This window comes from Pagrus major, chromosome 20 (genome assembly GCF_040436345.1).
Source record: "Pagrus major chromosome 20, Pma_NU_1.0".
Classification (NCBI taxonomy): Eukaryota; Metazoa; Chordata; class Actinopteri; order Spariformes; family Sparidae; genus Pagrus; species Pagrus major.
In genome coordinates, this window is record NC_133234.1 from 4,741,898 (window position 1) to 4,761,624 (window position 19,727).

Genomic DNA, 19,727 nt, shown 5'->3' on the forward strand with positions numbered 1-19,727 from the left:
TTACGTTAATTTGGCTGATCCTGTGTGCTCACTACATCAGCAGCGGTCCAGGAAAATTATCTGCACCAAGCACAACAGTTAACCATTTCTCCAGAAATGCGCATATATCAGCCCCTTCCTTCTTTTCCGGGAGGCCCACCAGTCGAAGGTTGGAACGGCGGCTGCGTTTTTTTTTCAAGTCGTCAACTTTAAGCACCAACTTCTCCACGGTTGCTTTCATGGCAGCATTTTGGGCCTGCAGAGATGCAATGTCATTATCGTTGGAGCTAATTCTATCTTCAGCCTCAGTAACACGCACTATGACCACTTTCAGTTCGCTTTTCACTCCCTGTATCGCATTCAGCAGTCCGTCAAATCTCGACGTGAAGTCTTCCTTCATTGCTTGAATAGCGGTGAAGATTTGGTCTGGGCTGGCCATCAAGCTAGCACCTGTTGCTTCTCTGCTAGCCATAGCAATGCTGCTAGCTTGCTGTGCAAGATCAGATGTGGAGTCTGTCTTCGCAGGTTTTTGTGCCTGTTTTGTCGGTTTCGGTGCCATTGGGACTACACCTCGCTTCAACTTAAAAAAAAGAAGAAAAAAAGTGGCTGTACAGGGTTATTTGTGGTTGTTTGGTTGTCCAAAATTCAAAACTTTATGGAGGAGCTCTAACACACGTCTGCTCAGCACCGCGCCATAACCGGAACTCCACTTGTATTCCTTTTAGTGTAATAACTCATTTTAACTTTTGGTTTTAGTTTTGCTTCCTTGAGTTTGGCTTGATTGTTGGCAAACTCTGTTTGAAAGGTGCAGTGGCAGACGTTGCAGTGGGTTTTAGAATGCTGGTGGTCCTAGCATTAAACTCTGGTAAATAATGAATCAATGGACAACACTGAATAAAACTTTGTGTTACCTTTTTGACACTTTCCCTGCTCTGACTGTGGCTCATTTTTAAAGATGAATGTGCGCAGTCCGCATATAGCCTTCTGTATGCGATGTGTGTTGTTTTTGCAAAAAAAACTAACCAAAAAACACATATGACAACATGTTGTAGCAATTTAGAGTTTGAAATAAACACGGGTATCACATGCAATTGTGTACATGAGAGATAAATTTAATCATTATCACTCTGTCACAGACATTTGTAGCCTACTGTATGTGTTAATGTGTTGTGCAAGGATGGTCATCGGGTGCAATGTGATACAAGCGTTTCAGAGAGGTTAATTTACATCATCCAGAAACCTGAAAGAGTTTCTAGTCAGCAAACTACACCAGAAACAAGAAACATTGCGTCAGAGAAGAGAGACAAAGAATTTGTCATTTCACAAAGAGACATGTAGGCTTACTCAACAACTCTTTTCTTAAGGGAGTCTGGGGATATTGGAGTTACTCGTTAAACAGTGTGTTCACAAATATCTGCTGCTTATCACAGTACAACACCTGATTGACATTACAGTGGACCTTTTTGTTCACTTAATGGGCCATCGTCCAACAGGTCTTCCAGCCCCCAGAAGGTGCATTGTCACACTGAGAGCAAGAGCCTTTGTACAGTAACACTACAAATGTGCAATGTGCAACTGTGTCAGGAACTTAGTAAAATGAATATTGATGGAAAACATGGATATTGATAACCTTAAAATTGTGTTTACAAAACATGTAGGGCCTACTTATAGACATTCAAATGACCCATTAGTAGTTTTTTTCATCATATAGTTACTATAATAACAACAGAAATTGACATAACAGTTTACAGTTGCTATGGCAACAAGTGGCAACTGCTGTTAGCATATATTAGCTAGTTTAGCCCCATCGTCTGAAGATTAACAATAACAATAAAATAACAATTTGGCGTATTTGAGCAAAATCAACTGCAGCTACCAACAGCCATAGTCCTTACAACCTTAACTAATGTGTTGTCACGGGTTAGATTGCCAAAATCAGAAAAATAACAGCTTAAATCCCTGAGGAGCTAAATTAACATTAGTGACGGCTGTGTCCACAGTTCGCAGTTACCTACAGTTCCCTCAAACAATGTAACAAAGATGCCCATCAGAGAGGCTTTAGAAGTGGGTATACGCAATGCTGATTGAAAAATATGTAGTTTTATAGGTATACCTGCACCACTGGTTACACTCTGCCACAGTTAACAGCGATCTCCACACTGCCTTCGAGCTGGGTGTAAACATATACCTCAGACTGTATGTTTCACTTATAGGCTTATGCAAGTACAAACAGTAACTTAACATTACACATCTTTAGTTTATTTAACTTAGTTCACTGAAAAGCTGTTAAAGTTCAATATCAGCCGAAGCAGTCACATTAACAAAGTGTTAGACTACACGCATCCGCTTCCTGTGGAGTCAACCAGCTGAAATACGGATAGTGCCACTTTGCCATTGCTGAGCACATTGTGGTCGAACGGGGTAAAAAAATCCTGTCATCAGGAAAATCCTGATGACAGATTTTACATCCTGTAAAATCCTGTCATCAGGATTTTACTGTCATCATCAGGATTCAAGCACTCTGCTGCCAATGTGGCCTCAGGCATCAAATCAACAGAGCAAGCGACAAGCCATAGGCACAGAGCTGGTTAAAGGGGCATTCTGTCAACATTGAATAGGAAATGAGGGAGGTAAATTCTGATGAACTATGATGCATTATCCAATACAGTATTCATAAGGACTGTAGCCTCCTGCTCAAAAGCAGTCAGTATCTGACTGTTTAATGAGACTACGGCTTGTATAATGCAGCTATGGTGTCATCAACAACCAGGTAGATGTAATACGTAATAACTTTACTAGTTTTGTGGAAAAAATTACATCAATAACTTGCCGTTTTAACTAAGTCTCATTCACAAAGTGGTGAATGACTAAGCATCTGCGTGTTCATCCCTGATTCCTATTTTTGTATTGACATGAACCTGAATTGACATATATGCTGCAGATCTGATATCATTCTCATTGTATGTTAAAATAACATACGCTTAGCTAAAAACAGAAACACGTTGGAACCAGGAGTGAACACAAGATTCTGTGGCAGTCCAGTGCAGAATTCGAGTTTAGACCCATGCATCTCTGGTGTCTTAGGGACAGAGACTCACCCAGTGTTGCCACCGTCACACAAGGACGTGGCGAGCGTCTACTTGGCGTGATGCTCGTAGGGAATGCTATTCTGAGGTTGGGGGAAGGGAGAGAAAAGGCCCAATATGTCAGAACCCAGTCAGAGCCCACATCATGAACAACCACACAACTGAGTATTAGAATAGTTTCTCGAACAAGAAATTAAAGGCTGGTATGCTGTCAGAAGAGTATCAAGACTTCTGCAGCTCTGGATCTGAGTCCTTTGTTAAGCACTTCACTTTGGTCTTCTGTAAATCATATACACATTAACTCCATGAGCATCACTCTCCAGTAATTAGTGACCAATATTTAAGTCCTGATATTCAGACTTCCATGAAGACAAAGTTTAATCAACTTTAAAATGTTATTCTTCCTGCTACTGGTTGCTATAAAGCAAAAAGCACAGCTTTTTCTTGGTGTATTCAGGAGAGGGCTTCTACTTCAAGCCTAGCCTAGGATGAGGTAGAATTACCTATGGTAAGTACAGAGTTTCCTCTTTCTGCCCACACTAGGGATAAAGAGACATTTGAAGGAGAAAGCAGATGTGCCTCAGGGGAGTCTTGTACCTGTGAAGTGGACATGCGAGAGGTGTCCTGCCGTCCTGTTAGGTCTGAGGATGATATGTTGACAGGAGCGCCACGGTGAAGTCGCATGCTGACCTTTCGTTCACGCTCCATACCGGACACTTGTCGAGGGGACGTGTTTGCTGGAGATCAGAGAACATACACAAACAAACAAAAAATAACCATCATCTGCTTTGGAGGGGAACATTTTCAACAAGGTGAAAATAATACCAGCTACACTGCTGCAGCTGGTATTATTTTCACCTTGTTAGTCTCTGTGTGTGTCATGATGACAAAATGTGGTCATGGAAACACCTACTGGTCATACCTTACCAACTCACCTAGTTCATATCATGGATTTTCTTGAAAAAAAAATCATGTATAAACTTCTAATAAATTCAAGGAACCTTGCAAAATTCTATAGCTTAACTCATTTTATGTTATGAATTTCAGCTAAATTTAATCATTGTCTTTTTTGTGTGTTTTCTAAACCTCACCAATTCCTTTTTATTCACTGGATTGGGCTAAATTTGTACTAAACATCCAAGAAACTAAGGAAACTTGGCAACATGTATTCATTTGCATTGTTCTTATGGGATGTTTATAATAATCAAATTAAAAACAATAAATATTTTTTTACCCAAATTAAAAATCTTCCATTTTTAAAAATTAATATCTCCACTAGTTTTCCCTTTCTTGTGAGCAAATTTTGATTCTGTGTAATATTAATATAGTTCTATCACATCAAGAGGTTATCTTGTCCTGTATAAAAAAATTCAGTGCGACAAGTCTAGCTAAATGTTAGGGATGTAGTGACATTCCGCCTCTGATTGGTTAGCTTCGTTGGCTGCCTTCTCAATGCCTGACTCAAATTTTAGCTCACATAGTAGCTCTGGTTATGCCTCTTTTGGGCAGTGTTTGAGCCTGTAGTAACACTCCAGCCCCTTCACACCTACGCAACCTCTTCAGCCTCTCTCCCGGTCTCCCACTGTACATCTAGAGGGAGGAAGGGATTGCTATTGACTGCTGTGTTGTCTTGCAGTTGTACATAGTCCAATCACTCATTGCCAAAGACAATTCATGGCTAGTCTTTACACATGCGTAGGTCATGGCTGGCAACTTCTTTTTTTACCATAGGAGGAAAGCAGAAGAATCTCAAGTAACACAAACTGTACAAGAATAATAAATGCTGTTCATGTCAGACAATGGTTAAAAGGACATTGGTCAAGTCATCTTTTCCTTGTTTTTTTAATATTATGATAAATATTATATCATTCAGAGTCAAAGATTTATTTGTGAATTCTGCCATTTGTACATGACATACAGAGGATCGAAATTTTGAAATTCTTGTTTAAAGTCATATATTGGTCATATCAAACAAAGGAATATTTTAGCAAAATACCTGTTTCGCCACATTGACTTATCTCATGTATTCCACTGGACCATACACCCTGATTTGGAATTGTGGATGGTGTGATCTCATTGCAGGATGGTCTCTAGTTCGACATTTGACTGTGTTTTTGGAATTAATGTTTTCGTAAAAAGATAGAAATACATTATTTCCGGAATGTTACTGCTGACAGTCCAGTCAGAACAAAGCACATATTGTAGAACAGCCTTGAAATTTTAAAATCATTAAAAAAAAAACACTTCCCACAGATTTTTAAAATATTTGTATCAGGATCATGTCACACTGACATTTGTAGTGAGTTTGAGTCCAGAAGGCTGGAGTGAACTGACCTGTGTGTGAGGTGGGTGTCAACGGGGTGGGCGGGGCTCCATCCTGGGTTCCTCGTGGTCGTCCTGATGCAGCAGGTACTCCTCTGGCCCCTGGGTTCCTGCCATGCCTAAGCCTGTCCTCCCGGTCCCGGCGCTCTCTCTCTGCTTCCTCTGCTGCACGGTTGGCACCCTGTGTACAACAATTACTGTCAAGTTATCTGATTTCTTTTCTGCATTTATTTAAGTTTTCAGGTTTAGGTTTCAGTTTTCAGGTTGATAACCTTTAACACAAATCATAAAGAAACATATATACACACGGTTACTAAATTAGTATGTTGAATCACATTTCATGAATGATAATCACAATTTTAATTAATAATCAAGTAAATAAAATGAATGATTAACACAAATACGTTCTCAAAGTCTAATTACACCAATCATGGGCCTACACAATCATAATAAATTCCAGTTAATTGCCACACAAAATCCATTGACAAAATTGATTATAAATGTGTATGCAAAAATAAACAGAAAACTTTGACTTTAAACAAAGGATTTTAACACTCTTTTCATTATCAAATGTTTACATAATCAAACATTAGATTGAGTAATCTTTCATTAATTAAACAAACAATTCCAAACAATTGACTGTGCGGCGTCTCACACAGCCACACTGCTCATTTATTATCAATGATCATAGTCTCAGCGCATTTCAACCCAAATCAGCTGTGCAGGATAAACATAAAGTCTTTACACATACCAACAGCGTCTCTGAAGCTTCCTTTGCATTGAGGCAGGATTTCTTTTTCAAGCCGGACGATCGCGGACTTGTGTCTCATTCATTCATTCATTGATCATTCAAACGCTGGCAGTGCCATTTTTTCTTCTTCACCTGGATGCGCCAGAAACTCAGGTATATCAGCACTGCTCAGCTCTGCGCTGCCCTCTTGTGCGAAATGCGCAAGACACACACTTCTGTCTGAGCAATTACAAACTATCAACAAAAACAGAACTGTTACCTCTCTGGTGGCACCACAGGAAAAATTTTTAAAAATACTATAAAAACACTATATACAAGACTGTAGTCTCATGCTGCTTTCCACCAAAGGACTTACAGTATAGGACCGCATGTAACCAACTGCTAACCTTTTTCCTCTGTGATGCTAGCATTCACCATCTCTTTTCTGACGCTCCCTCTCTTTTGCTTGACCACTCACTCATTAGGCTTTCCTGCTCTCTCTCTTTTGCTCAAACACATTCTATGCAAAGCACATGTGTGGTTGCTTCTTACAACAAGGAAACTAACTTGCTAAAGAAAAGGCTGAAGGCAGCGAGACAGATGGCTGCTGATAAAACAGGAGTTTGGGGAATCCTACGTAATGGTGCATTAAGACCAAACGCAAAGAACATTCACCTTGTGTTACATGTGCTAGTTTGATTGCAGGATATATATATATATATATATATATACATATATATATATACATATATATATATATACTTTATATATGTATGTATACACACACATATATATAATTTATTGAAAACTGCATTTAAACTCAAACAGGCTGTTCATCAGCTGATAAAAAGTTTAAGACCATAAGCCCAAAAAAACTCAAAAACAGAACTAAAAGTGTCAAAAAAGGACTCGGTAGTGAGTAGCCCCACCGGTATTGTTGATCACTTCAAAAATTCAGTTAGGCATGCTTGATGCAAGTGTTTCCAGGAGGCTGGTGGGAACGTTGCTCCATGTGGTGAAGATGGCTTCACAAAGGGCATGGAACTGACATCCGTTTCTGTAAACTTCCCTTGCTATCCATCCCCAAATCTTCTCAATTGGATTTAGATCAGGGGAACACGCAGGATGGTCCAAAAGAGTAACGTTATTCTCCTGGAAGAAGTCCTTCGTCAGGCAGGCGTTGTGAACTGCAGTGTTGTCCTGTTGAAAGACTCAGCCATCACCGCACAGACAAGGGCCCTCAGTCAAGAGGGATGCCTGCTGCAACATCTCCACATAGCCAGCTGCCGTTTGACAACCCTGCCCAACCTGAAGCTCCATTGTTCAATTATAGGAAAAAGCACCCCAGATTGCGATTGAGCCTCCTCCACTGTGCCGCGTAGAAAACATCTCCAGTGGGAGCTCCTTGTCATGCCAGTAACGTTGGAAGCCATCAGGACTGTTCAGGTTAAATTTTTCTCGATAGAGAATAAAACTTTCTTCCACCTTTCATGTCCCATGTTTGGTGTTCCCTTGCAAAGTCCAAACAGGCAAGTTTGTGGTGTGGGAGGAGACATGGTCTTTGAAGATGTTTTTTGTTCTAAAAGCCCTTCTCTCGCAGATGCCGTCTTATGGTTATTGGGCTGCATCAGTAAGGGTCTTAATTTGGGTCAAGGATCGACCCATTGAATACTCCGGCTCAGCGCAGGTGAAATTTTTTTGGGTCTACCACTTGACTTTTTTTTTCCCATAGCCCTCAGGATCTTTTAAGAAATTTAAAATGACTGTCTTACTGCGTCCAACCTCGGCAGTGATGGCCCGTTGTGAGAGGCCTTGCTTGTGCAGCTCAACAATCCTGCCACATTCAAAGACAGAAAGCCCTTTTCCCTTTGCCATCAGGAGGTCATGACATTGTGGATGTCTGACAGAAAATGACACGAAAGCCAGATTTTAGCACAGATTTGGACTTTTTAAGGCTATGGTCTTAAACTTTTGATCAGCTGATGAACAGCTTGTTTGAGTTTAAATGCAGTTTTCAATAAATTGCCTACTCTCTATTTTTACGCTTCCCTGGAAATGCTACATGACATCATTAATAAACAGCTGACGGCTTATCCAGATGGTGTGATCATAGTAGCAGGGAACTTCAACAATGCAGATCTAAAATGTATCATGCCCAAATTCCACAAAAATGAGAATTTCCCCACCAGAGGAAACAATGTAGTAGACCAGGTTTACACAAATATTAAAGGAGCATTCAAAGCAGCACCATCTCCACACCTCGGACAGTCAGACCCTATTTCCCTCACTCTCACCCCAGCTTAGAGACCCCGGATCTGTAGAATTAAACCATCTATCAAGACAGTACAGGTGTGGTCTGAGGAAACCACCTCAATGCTGCAGGACTGTTTTGAGAGCAAAGACTGGGATATGTTTGCACAGGGAGCAGACCATGAGGAACACACTGCATCTGTACTGGGGTACATAAACTTCTGCACAGAGACTGTAACCACACAAAGGACAGTTAAGGTGTTCCCCAACCAACAAAGTTCAAGTTCAAGTTACTTTATTAGTACCCAGAGGTAGATTTTGTTTGCAGTAGAGTCCTCATACACACATATGGGAAAAATATAGAGGCACACATCACACATCATCCAACTTAGGACAGAGGAAATTAAAAAATGGCAAATATAAAAGTTCTTACAGGTCCAGATCATACTAAGATTTTGAAGTGAACTAAAATACTAATAGTAAAAAGAAAATAAAACAAAATGAATCAGTAAAAATTGTTAAGGTTGTAAAAACGCAATAACGGATCAAATATTTTAAAAAATAATAAATACAGCAATGAGCAAATAAATAAATGCAGCAATAAATAATTACCTGTGCAAAATATAGCTATGACTTATTCCTCAGTGTAATGGCTGCAGGGACAAAACTGTTTGTGTCTTTTTGTTCTACACCTAGGGATCTAGCACGGTGAGGGCACTGCTCAAGGAAAGAGATGCAGCATTCAGGTCTCATGACAGACAGGCCTACAGTGATGCACGGGGGAAGTTAAAAAGAGGCATTAGGGATGCCAAGCGCCAATACAAACAGCGAGTTAAAGAACAGTTTAACAGCAATCCCCGTAGCATGTGGGAAGGTATCAAGGCACTGACAGACTACTATTTCGCTGCCCAGTGAAGACTTCAACCTGCCTGACGTCCTCAACCAATTCTTTGCTCGCTTTGACACGCAGAGAGAGGTGACTGTCCCACTCATCAGCCCACCAGCTGGAGAGTCTAACCTGGTTCTCAAGCACCACCAGGTGAGAGCGATGTTTAAGAAGGTTAATGGGAATAGGGCAGCAGGGGAACTGAAGACATGCGCTGAGCAGCTGACTGTTTACGAAAAAATTCAACCTCTCCCTACAACATACCACTGTTCCAATGTGCTTGAAGTCTTCCACTATCATTCCTGTACCTAAGAAATCACCTGCAAAGTACCTGAATGACTACTGCCCAGTTGCTCTAACACCTGTAGTCATGAAGTGCTTCGAGAGGCTGTTGCTCTCACACATCAGGAGCATCATTCCACTGGACCTGGACCCACACCCCTTGCCTACCAGGCAAACCACTCCACTAAGGACGCCGTTAACACAACTCTGCAAAGCGCCCTGACACATCTGGAGAAACCAAACTGCTATGTGAGGATCCTATTTATGGACTTCAGCTCCGCTTTTCACACCGTCATTTCTCACAAGCTGGTCAATAAACTCCGACCCTGGGCTTTGGTTCACAACTGTGTTCATGGATCATGGACTTTCTCCCACATCATCCACAGCAAGTGAGAATTGGAAACAACACCTCCTCCACTCTCGTCCTAAACACAGGCACCCCACAAGGTTGTTTGCTGAGCCCAATGCTCTTCACACTCTTCACACATGACTGCACCCCCCCCATCTACACCTCCAACTCCATCATAAAATTTGTTAACGACACAAACTGTGGTGGGCCCGATTGCGGACAATGAGGAGACAGCATACAGGCTTGAGGTGAACCGTCTTGCGAGGTGGTGTGAGGACAACAACCTGGTCCTTAACACCTCCAAGACAAAGGAGCTGATTATTGACTTCAGGAGAACTAAAGGAAGAGACCACCTCCCCCTCCACACACATGGTAATGAGGTGGAATGTGTCGACGACCCCAAGTTCCTTGGAGTCACCATGTCAAGGCAGCTGACATGGACCTCTAACACCTCACAGCCTGTCAAAAAGGCAATGTGCAATAATCATGCTGTCTAATCAGCATCTCGATATGCCACACCTGTGAGGTGGGATGGATTATCTCAGCAAAGGAGAAGTGCTCACTAACACAGATTTAGACAGATTTGTGAACAATATTTGAGGGAAATGGTCTTTTGTGTATATAGAAAATGTTTTAGATCTTTGAGTTCAGCTCATTAAAAATGGGAGCAAAAACAAAAGTGTTGCGTTTATATTTTTGTTCAGTGTATATATACATATACATATATATATATATATATATATATATATATATACATATATATATATATATATATATATATATATATATATATATATATATATATATATATATATATGTATACATATACTGTATATATACACATTCTGTTTTTCTTTTCGTTTTTACTGTATATATGTGTATATTTTTACTATATATTTTATTTGGTATAGTTTCACCACCGTGAAATGCGAATACTTGTAATTTTCCCCCGATCTTAAGATTTTGTTCAGGAGTGCATATACAGCTCTGGAAAAAAATAAGAGACCACTGCAGAATTGTTCAATTCTGGCTTTACTGGCAGAGGGATACAGTGAGCGTCAGGTTTCTTCCATCCTTAAAATTCCTAAGATGGTGGTTTATAAGAACAAGGCCAAGCAGCAGACATTGGGGACAACAAAGCTACAGACTGGCAGAGGGCGAAAATGACTTTCCAGGACCAGGATGACCGCCAACTCATTTGAATGTCACTCAGCAACTGTAGGATGACATCAAGTGACCTACAAAAAGAATGGCAAATGGCAGCTGGGGTGAAGTGCATGGAGAGAACTGTTCAAAACAGGCTCCTAGGGGCAGGGCTCAAGTCATGTAAGGCTAGAAAAAAGCCCTTCATCACTGAGAAGCAAAGAAGAGCCAGGCTGAGGTTTGGAAAAGACCATAAGGATTGGACCATAGAAGACTGGAGTAAGGTCATCTTCTCTGATGAATCCAATTTTCAGCTTTGCCCAACACCTGGTCGTCTAATGGTTAGACGGAGACCTGGAGAGGCCTACAAGCCACAGTGTCTCGCACCCACTGTGAAACTTGGTGGGGGATCAGTGATGATCTGGGGGTGCTTTCAGCAAGGCTGGAATCAGGCAGATTCATCTTTGCAAAGGACGCATGAATCAAGCCACATGCAAGGTTATCCTGGAAGAAAACTTGCTGCCTTCTGCTCTGACAATGTTCCCCAACTCTGAGGATTGGTTTTTCCAGCAGGACAATGCTCCATGCCACACAGCTAAGTCAATCAAGGTGTGGATCAAGGACCACCAGACCAAGACCCTGTCATGGCCAGCCCATCTCCAGAGCTGAACCCCATTGAAAACCTCTGGAATGTGATCAAGAGGAGGATGGATGGTCACAAGCCATCAAACAAGGATGAGCTGCTTGATTTTTTGTGCCAGGAGTGGCATAAAGTCACCCAACAGCAATGTGAAAGACTGGTGGAGAGCATGCCAAGACACATAAAGGTTTGATTGACGATCAGGGTTATTCCACCAAATATTGATTTCTGAACTCTCCCCAAGTTAAAACATTAGTATTGTGTTGTTTATAAATGAATATGAACAGGGCTGGACTGGGAGACTTTTTCAGGCCAGGAGTCAGTCATGTAACCAGGCCACCCTGGCCTTGCCCACACACGCACGTTCACACCCACACCTACATGCATGGGCACACATGCACGCACGCAGGTATGTGCACGCGCACATGCACACACACACGCACACGCACACAGACACAGACACACACATAATGCATTCCAAATAGAAGTCCACATATGGGACCTATTGTACAATCTAAGGTTGGAATATACAGTAACTTTTATGTTTGGGCTGGTAAATACAGTAACACGACAATCCTCAGCAAAATCCACTAACACACTTAATAGAAGAGAATAAAGGTTTTACAAAATAAGTAGTGCCAAGGTTATAGCTATACATAGAAAGTCATGTCATGTAGAATATCAACGGCCTCACTGGCACATATTTTTTATGTGTAGCCTACAATATAACCTAATAAACAACGACAACTAAGTCCAAATCAAACAATTAATCAGCTATGAGGGGACAGCCTTCGAACACATGTTCACAGAACACATGCACGCACGCACTGACAGACACATATATGCAATGTATAATACAGTCCGAGAGCATAGTTCCTAATAAGCAATCACATAATATTGACTAATATTTTATATGGGCTCTAATTATCATACCAGGGAATACTGATGAACCCCAACCTAAATCAAAGGGTGGAATACATAGCTTTCATGTTTAGGCTGGGATACATAACAGCAAGTCAGCAACAGACAGCAAAATTCAACAACACTAGCGCTTAATAGAATAATGCTGTGTGCCAAGACAGCTATTATTACAAATGAGAGCCATGTATGTCAAATGGCAGTGCCTGGTGGTGTTCATACGTCTGCAACTTGTTGCATGTTGTTGCTCTACTGTAGAAATGATTCTGTACCTTCTGCCAACTGCTCTGCATTGGCTTCTCCTGAAACACCAGCAGGACTGATGTCATCACCATCACCACCTAGCAAACATATGCTTACAGTGTTTTTCCATACACTATAGTTCATACAGTAAGATAGTGTAGCCTATGTCTAACTTGATTTGCCCTTGTATTCATATACATAATAATGGAATGATTATATCCCATTCATAGCACTGGGGGGGGGGGCATTTTGCCGCGTCATCCTCCAGCGCCTTTCTTATTTTCTCTCTCTCCCTCTCGGCACCGCCTTTCCTCTTTTTTCTACCCGGGTTGGGGTCCATCATCAACGAAGCCTCGTCTCCTCTCCCGGTCCGCTTGCTACACACACACACCGCAGCAGGTACCAGACACACTTCACACACCCCTTCCTCCACACGCTGTCTGTGTGGTTGATACGGACTGTTGGGGCGGGTGTTAATCGAAACAAATCAATCGTCTTGTCCTCCTCACATGCTACTCTGATTGGCCTGGCCTGCCTCTCTGACTTAGAAAAAAAAGTGAGATAGCCGCGACGCTGGCTGACCGGCAGCCTGTTAAAAAAAAAAAAAGAGAGAGAGACGCAGGCCAGCAGGCCAATCATAGGTCGGCGCTTCGGGAATACTCCCGGTTCTCCCTATGGCCAGTCCGGGCCTGAATATGAACTTGTTAGGGCCCGAGCACTGACCAGTGCGAGGACCTACTGTATTTGCAAGGATTCTTATTATTTTTCCATCCACGGAATTGCATATTTGGCGGCCTGAACATACCCCAAAACTCACCAAACTCAGATCATACGTCACATGTGGCGAAAAATTTGATAATTCAATGTCATTGGGTGTGGGTGTGGCCAGGGGACTCTCTAGCGCCCCCTGGAACGAATCCCCACCTCCGACATGCACATACATTAACGAAATTCGGTACGCATGTGTATCATTACCAGACGCACAAAAAAAACCCTTGGACCCAGACCCTCAGTCCAACAGGAAGTCTGCCATTTTGATTCACAGAGGCCATTTTGATGCATTTCCCGCCTCGTACTTTAGCGAACTCCTCCCACTTCATTCAAGATCATCCTCAGACCTTGAAGATGAAAAGTTATCAAAAGTTTTCGCCTCTGCTATACCTGGTGGGCGTGGCGATGCCGTCCATTTTGATGCTTCGCCATAACCAGGAAGTCTGTATAACTTCAACATACAAGTTCCCATCTACACCAAATTGCTCACACATGTAGAGGGTTTAACCATCAGTCCTTCTATGCATCAATATTGCGTCATATCCATAGCGCCACCCACTGGACACAGGAAGTCACTGAAGATGTCACTGTTGTGTTTTGTGTGACACGTATCCCATTTAGGTAGGAAATTTCCACAGGCAACGGGCGAGCACACATCTGGGCGCGTGGCCTCTGACGGCGCCACAGCCCAATGTATGTGGGGGGGCTGCTTGCAGTTTAGGGCCCGAGCACAAATCTCGTGCGAGGACCTATTGTATCTGTAAGGATTATTAGGGCCCGAGCCCGAATCTCATGCGAGGACCTATTGTATCTGTAAGGATTTTTTTTTTTCTTTTTCTTTTTCCTTCCATTCGACTGCATATTTGGCGGCCTGAACATACATCAAAACTCACCAAACTCGGAACATACGTCACATTGGTGGGCTGCTATTAGAATTCACAATGATTGGGGGTGGGTGTGGCCAGGGGACTCCATAGCGCCACCTAACGTCGACATGAACGAAAGTCGGTACGCATATATATCATGACCAGACGTACAAAAACCCTCTTGGACACATAACCTCAGTCCAACAGGAAGTCCGCCATTTTCCTTCAAAGTCAATCCTTCGCCATAAAGCAGAAAGTCCTTATAACTTCAACATACAATTTCCCATCTGCATCAAATTGCTCACATGTAGAGGTGGTCGCCCTGAATATGCCTCTGCATCAATACTGTGTCATATCTATAGCGCCACCCACTGGCCACAGGATGTCACGGAATATGTCACTGTTGTGTTTTCAGTGACATGGATTCCAGTTAGGTAGGAACCTTTCCACAGACAACGGGCGAGCACACATCTGGTTGCGCGCACTCCGACGGCACCACAGCCCGATGCGCGTGGACTGCGAGGGCCCGTTCATCGTTGCTTGCAGCTTTAATTTATTATTCTTTTTCTTTCATCCCCGAGATTGCATTTTTGGCGGCCTGAACATACCCCAAAACACACCAAACTTGGAACATACGTCACAAGTGGTGAAAAATTTGAAAATTGGACATGCCTCCACAGCTGTTTGTAGCCGAGCTCCAGCTCAAACACATGCTGCTTGTGAGGAGCTAATGGTCGCTCTCTGCAAGTCCTTCTCTGGAGGTTTGCTGAGCTATGCTCAGTGACGTTCATTGAACAGCTAACTAGTGCTGGCCGATGCTACAGCGGCGACTCAGGCGGCATTTGTGGTGGTGACGGACAACGACAACCTGTACTTTTTACACGCCTGAGTTCCGGAGTATCCGCTGTTATGTTGATGAAGCACAGGAGGACAAACTGTTGAGGACTTTATTTACTCGTAGCAACCGCTAGCTGATTGTGTAGTTACATGGTTTCATCTGCACTCGCTTGGCTCCAACGTTACCTGTCTACCTGTTAAACTCTTCTTCTCTGTACATCATTCTGCAGTCTTTTCGACTCTACACAGTACGGAGACACCTACTGGTGGGGGAGCGTAGCGACACTGACAGTGCACAGTATTAACATCCATATCAAGAGTCTGTAAACACAAGTAAATGTATTTTCCTCTGAACTCTGTGTGTTTCGTCCGACTATTATAAAGGCCATGCCCGATATAATATGGCAGTACATTTGTCTAATTAAGCTATAGGCTGATGTTGGTAGCATTAAATGCATAATTTGGTAGTGAGGGTAGAATAGCGTCTAATTAGCATATTTTGGATCTGATATGGCATTGTGTGTGATTTAAAATTAGACTAAGATCTTGTAAAATTGTGTCTAATAGTGTATTAGGAGCTCCAATTTGGTTTGTAATTACAGTATAATTTGGTATAATAGTGTCTAAGTATAGTAGCCTATATTTTAAGTAATAAGACTTTATGTGTGGTTTCTGATTACAGCATAATTTGGGTAGGCTATATGGTGTCTAATTACAGTATAACTTTTCTTGTTTACTGTCTAATTAAGATTACATTATTTCTAGTTGTCTAATTTGATACAAAGTATGGCTTGTTACGTCTTATTAGTGTATTGTTTTTGTCTAATTTGATACAAAGTACGGTTTGTTACGTCTTATTAGCGTATTGTTTTTGTCTAATTTGATACAAAGTACGGCTTTTTACGTCTTATTGGTGTTTTGTTTTTGTCTAATTTGATACAAAGTATGGCCTGTTACGTCTTATTAATGTACTGTAAAATAAAATGCGACTGTTTAGGGTTTGCATCTCCGGTACGGAGTTCTTGTACTGAATTGTATGTCTAGAAGATATTATACAGGATGTAATTTGTGGAAGGAATTATGTATTTTGATATCAATAAAAAGATAATTACAAAAAAAAAATCATTGCCTCAGATCTACTCTCATTAGCTTTGTGGCCTGAGATTGGGCCAAATGTGTGCAATCTCATACGTGCAGGGATTGAGGACAGGATTTTTTTAAAGTGATAATGTATAGTCCGTGAATAGTGCTATCTTGTGCTAAACCCCTCTTTCATCCATTAGACCATGAATTTGTGGATTCTGCCTGATGGCTTCTGCCAGAGGCTCAATATTGAGTGCACATGAAACTGGGGACAGTGCATCTCCCGGTCTTGTCCATCGTTTGAGCTTAAAGAATACTGACTTTATTAACTCTGACTCTGGACTTGGGGTCCTGATAAAATAATAATATAATAATCCATTTAACAAACTCATCCCCAAAACCCATGCTCATCAGTACCTGCTGCAAATCCACCCAATCCACCCTATCAAATGCTTTCTCAGCATCTAAGCTAAGAAGCATTAGCTTCGTTTGTCTGCTAGCTGTGGCTAATGACTGTAAATTTAGCGCCCTCCTAATATTATTGGTACCTTGGCGGCCATTAATGAATCCAGTTTGATCTGGTTTAACTATTTTTTTAAATATATTTTTGTATTCTCATATGGCTGAAGCAGTGTTGGGGCAGCATCCATCAGCGTTGAGTAGGTCCTCTCTCCCGTCTCCAGATGTTGTGCAGGATATGGGCATTTTGCATGGATTCCCTTCATCTTCAGCTGTTTAGTTACATTACGGACCCGAGCCCTCTTCCTTTATAGTTCAGGAGTGTAGTCAGGGTCAAAGTAGATGGGCTTGTTTTGAAAGATTGCCTGATTCTGGCTCCAAGCCAAGCGAAGCACCATTTCCTTAACTGTGAAATCAAAAAAATTTTACAATTGTGGACCTCAGCGGGAATGTGGAGTTGGTTGGTTTTGGCATGGGTGCCCTATGTGCCCGCTCAATCTACCACTCCACCTCCAGTGGTTTCTGCAGGGCCCTGCCTTCACCGCCCTCTGGTACATGATATACCTTGAGGTTATTCTGCCAAAGCCTGTTCTGGAGGTCCTTGCATCTTGTTGTGAGGTCCATCTCTCGGTGTAACAAGTGGCTCATGTCTCAATCTGCTTATCTTCTGCTGCACTGATTTTCTTCTCCGCCTTGTTCGATCTTTCTTCATGTTTCATGATTTGGCGTTTTTCAGCTCTAGTCCATCTAGGGTGGCTTTGGTCTGTTTGTGCCCATCTTTGTTTTGACTTCTTATTTTCTTAAGCTCACCTAGGATCTCGGAGAGCTCCATGCGGTCTGTGCAGCTGGTGTTAGCTGTAGCGTGGCTGGCTGCACTCGTCGATCTTCTCTCCGAGGCCACTCTTGTGTTGTTGTGTCTGCTCGAGCCCTTGCTGTGTTTACTGGAGGAGCTCATTTTATGACTACTTTGTACTGAAATACCACGTGTAAATCAAGTTGTCACCTCAAACTAGTAACTTGTAGATGGGAGGTTCACTTCTAGGCCTCTGTCATGATCTCACAGGAAGTTCCAGGATAATTAATTAGCCTTAACTGTGACCAGCAAATAGATGTAGACTGAATTAATCTGTCTGACCACATCGGTATGAATATAAAACGATTTTGCTGTGATCTGACTGCAATAAATGGATCAAAAGGATGCAGAAACAACATCATAATGCCACCATGTAAAAAGCTTGAATTCATGCTTTGTCAAAGCTGAACAACTTTTGAAACAGCTGTTCCCTGAATAGAGCTCAGATAGATCAGGGCTATGCTGTGCTGAGACATATTACCATGGCTAACCAGGTAGTCCAACTTCCTTGCTCACTTTCCTCCATGCAAGCTCCCTTTTTCTCCTGTCTTGGTACGAGGTGATGTGTCAAATAGATCTGGGTGTCCGTAAATGGCCACAATTAGTGATTATTATCCTCTCCTCCATTGCTGCTCATGAATGTCCCGCCATCAGCATCGTTAACCTCATGATGTCAGTGTGAAAGTCAATGCCAATAGGCTTTTGCGACACCGCGCCACGCGAAATCTTCGCTTGAGTTAAATGTTTTCAACTGAATGACACGAATTTCACGTGAAAAGTGTTCCGCCCCAAATAAACATGAATTTGCATCAATTAGCGTCTTTTCATTGACTTTGTATGTTATCTAGACACGTGAATAATTCGCCTCATGTTTGGTCTGAATACCTCATAAGAGCACAGAGTACTAGCCAACTCTGACCCAATACTGAAAGGTGGAGTCAAAACACTGCAGACCGCTGATTCATCAGGCTGAACAATCAGTGTGCTAAGTACCTCAACAGAAGGGTAATGAAAAAATAGGACGGTATGGAACGAGTCTTTTAGTACCATCCACAATCTTTGACAATGGAAATGCAAAACGTTCCAATGTGTAACAAACTGAACTGAACCAGACTGCTTGGTGTAAACGAGGCTTGAGTACAACTAGTATGAACGCTTATTCATATTCTTATATCATATCAGTTATTACAATATCCGAATCATTATCATTAGATATGAAAGGATTTTTATGCAATCCTCTGCTCCTCTGCTCAAATCCACCAAAACAAAGATAAAAACCCTTAGGGAAGTAAATATGACATGGATACAACAGGAAAATGATCAAATGCAAAATGAAGGCAAATTTCAGTCTCAAAATACCAGTTTTGACTTTTGTTAATCTGAAATAAAATGACAAGGTATCAACAAAAATACATCACACCATGAATCAAGGCAGGTATCTACAAACACTTAAGATACTCTGGCTGATGTTTCAACCTCACACAGTCCAGACATAATGATTAGTACTTACAAATTTGAGCATGTTCCAGTCAAAAACATAGTCATAAGAGAAGCCCTGTCTGTGGAACAGGTTCCTGAAGAGCTGCCGTAGGTATGAGTAGTCTGGCTTGTCATCAAAGCGCAGGGACCGACAAAAATTCAGGTAAGTTGCAAACTCAGCTGTAAAAAGAGCGGGATAACATTTCTCAGCTGATGGGAGAGACTGACTGTTCTTGAGTAATTTCTGTCAATGTGTAATATAAAATCATTTTATAGTAATTTTAAATGAAAAAACCTATAAAAAAAATTGAGACTCACAGGGATATCCCTTGCAAAGCACCTCAATGGGGGTAGACATTTTCTTCTCACTGATCCGTTCATATTTTTGCCTCTTGGTAGCAGCCTTAAGACCTTGCCAAGGAAGGGAGCCCAGATTAAAATACATGAGAACATAGCCTAAGGACTCCAGGTCATCACGCCTTGACTGTTCTGTAGAGGAAGAAGACAGACAAGGGGAAAGATGAAGCAAAGAGGAAGATTAAAGGGTCACT

General features: G+C 41.8%; 1 protein-coding gene across 6 annotated transcripts in view; it reads right to left on the reverse strand.

Annotated features, from left to right (window-relative positions):
- The window catches only part of csnk1db (casein kinase 1, delta b), a 100,741-nt gene that overhangs the window by 16,371 nt on the left and 64,643 nt on the right, over nt 1–19,727 (reverse strand). For 2 of the 6 annotated variants that reach the window (XM_073489375.1, XM_073489376.1), the window contains exons 5-9: nt 19,495–19,665; nt 19,208–19,356; nt 5,400–5,568; nt 3,663–3,802; nt 3,078–3,148 (exon numbers count right to left, since the gene is read on the reverse strand). In XM_073489375.1, the coding sequence (XP_073345476.1) occupies nt 3,116–3,148; nt 3,663–3,802; nt 5,400–5,568; nt 19,208–19,356; nt 19,495–19,665 (662 nt within the window). In that variant the 3' untranslated portion in view covers nt 3,078–3,115. The remainder of the gene's footprint in view (nt 1–3,077; nt 3,149–3,662; nt 3,803–5,399; nt 5,569–19,207; nt 19,357–19,494; nt 19,666–19,727) is intronic. The other 4 variants (XM_073489373.1, XM_073489374.1, XM_073489372.1 and 1 more) reach the window with 2 other exon arrangements.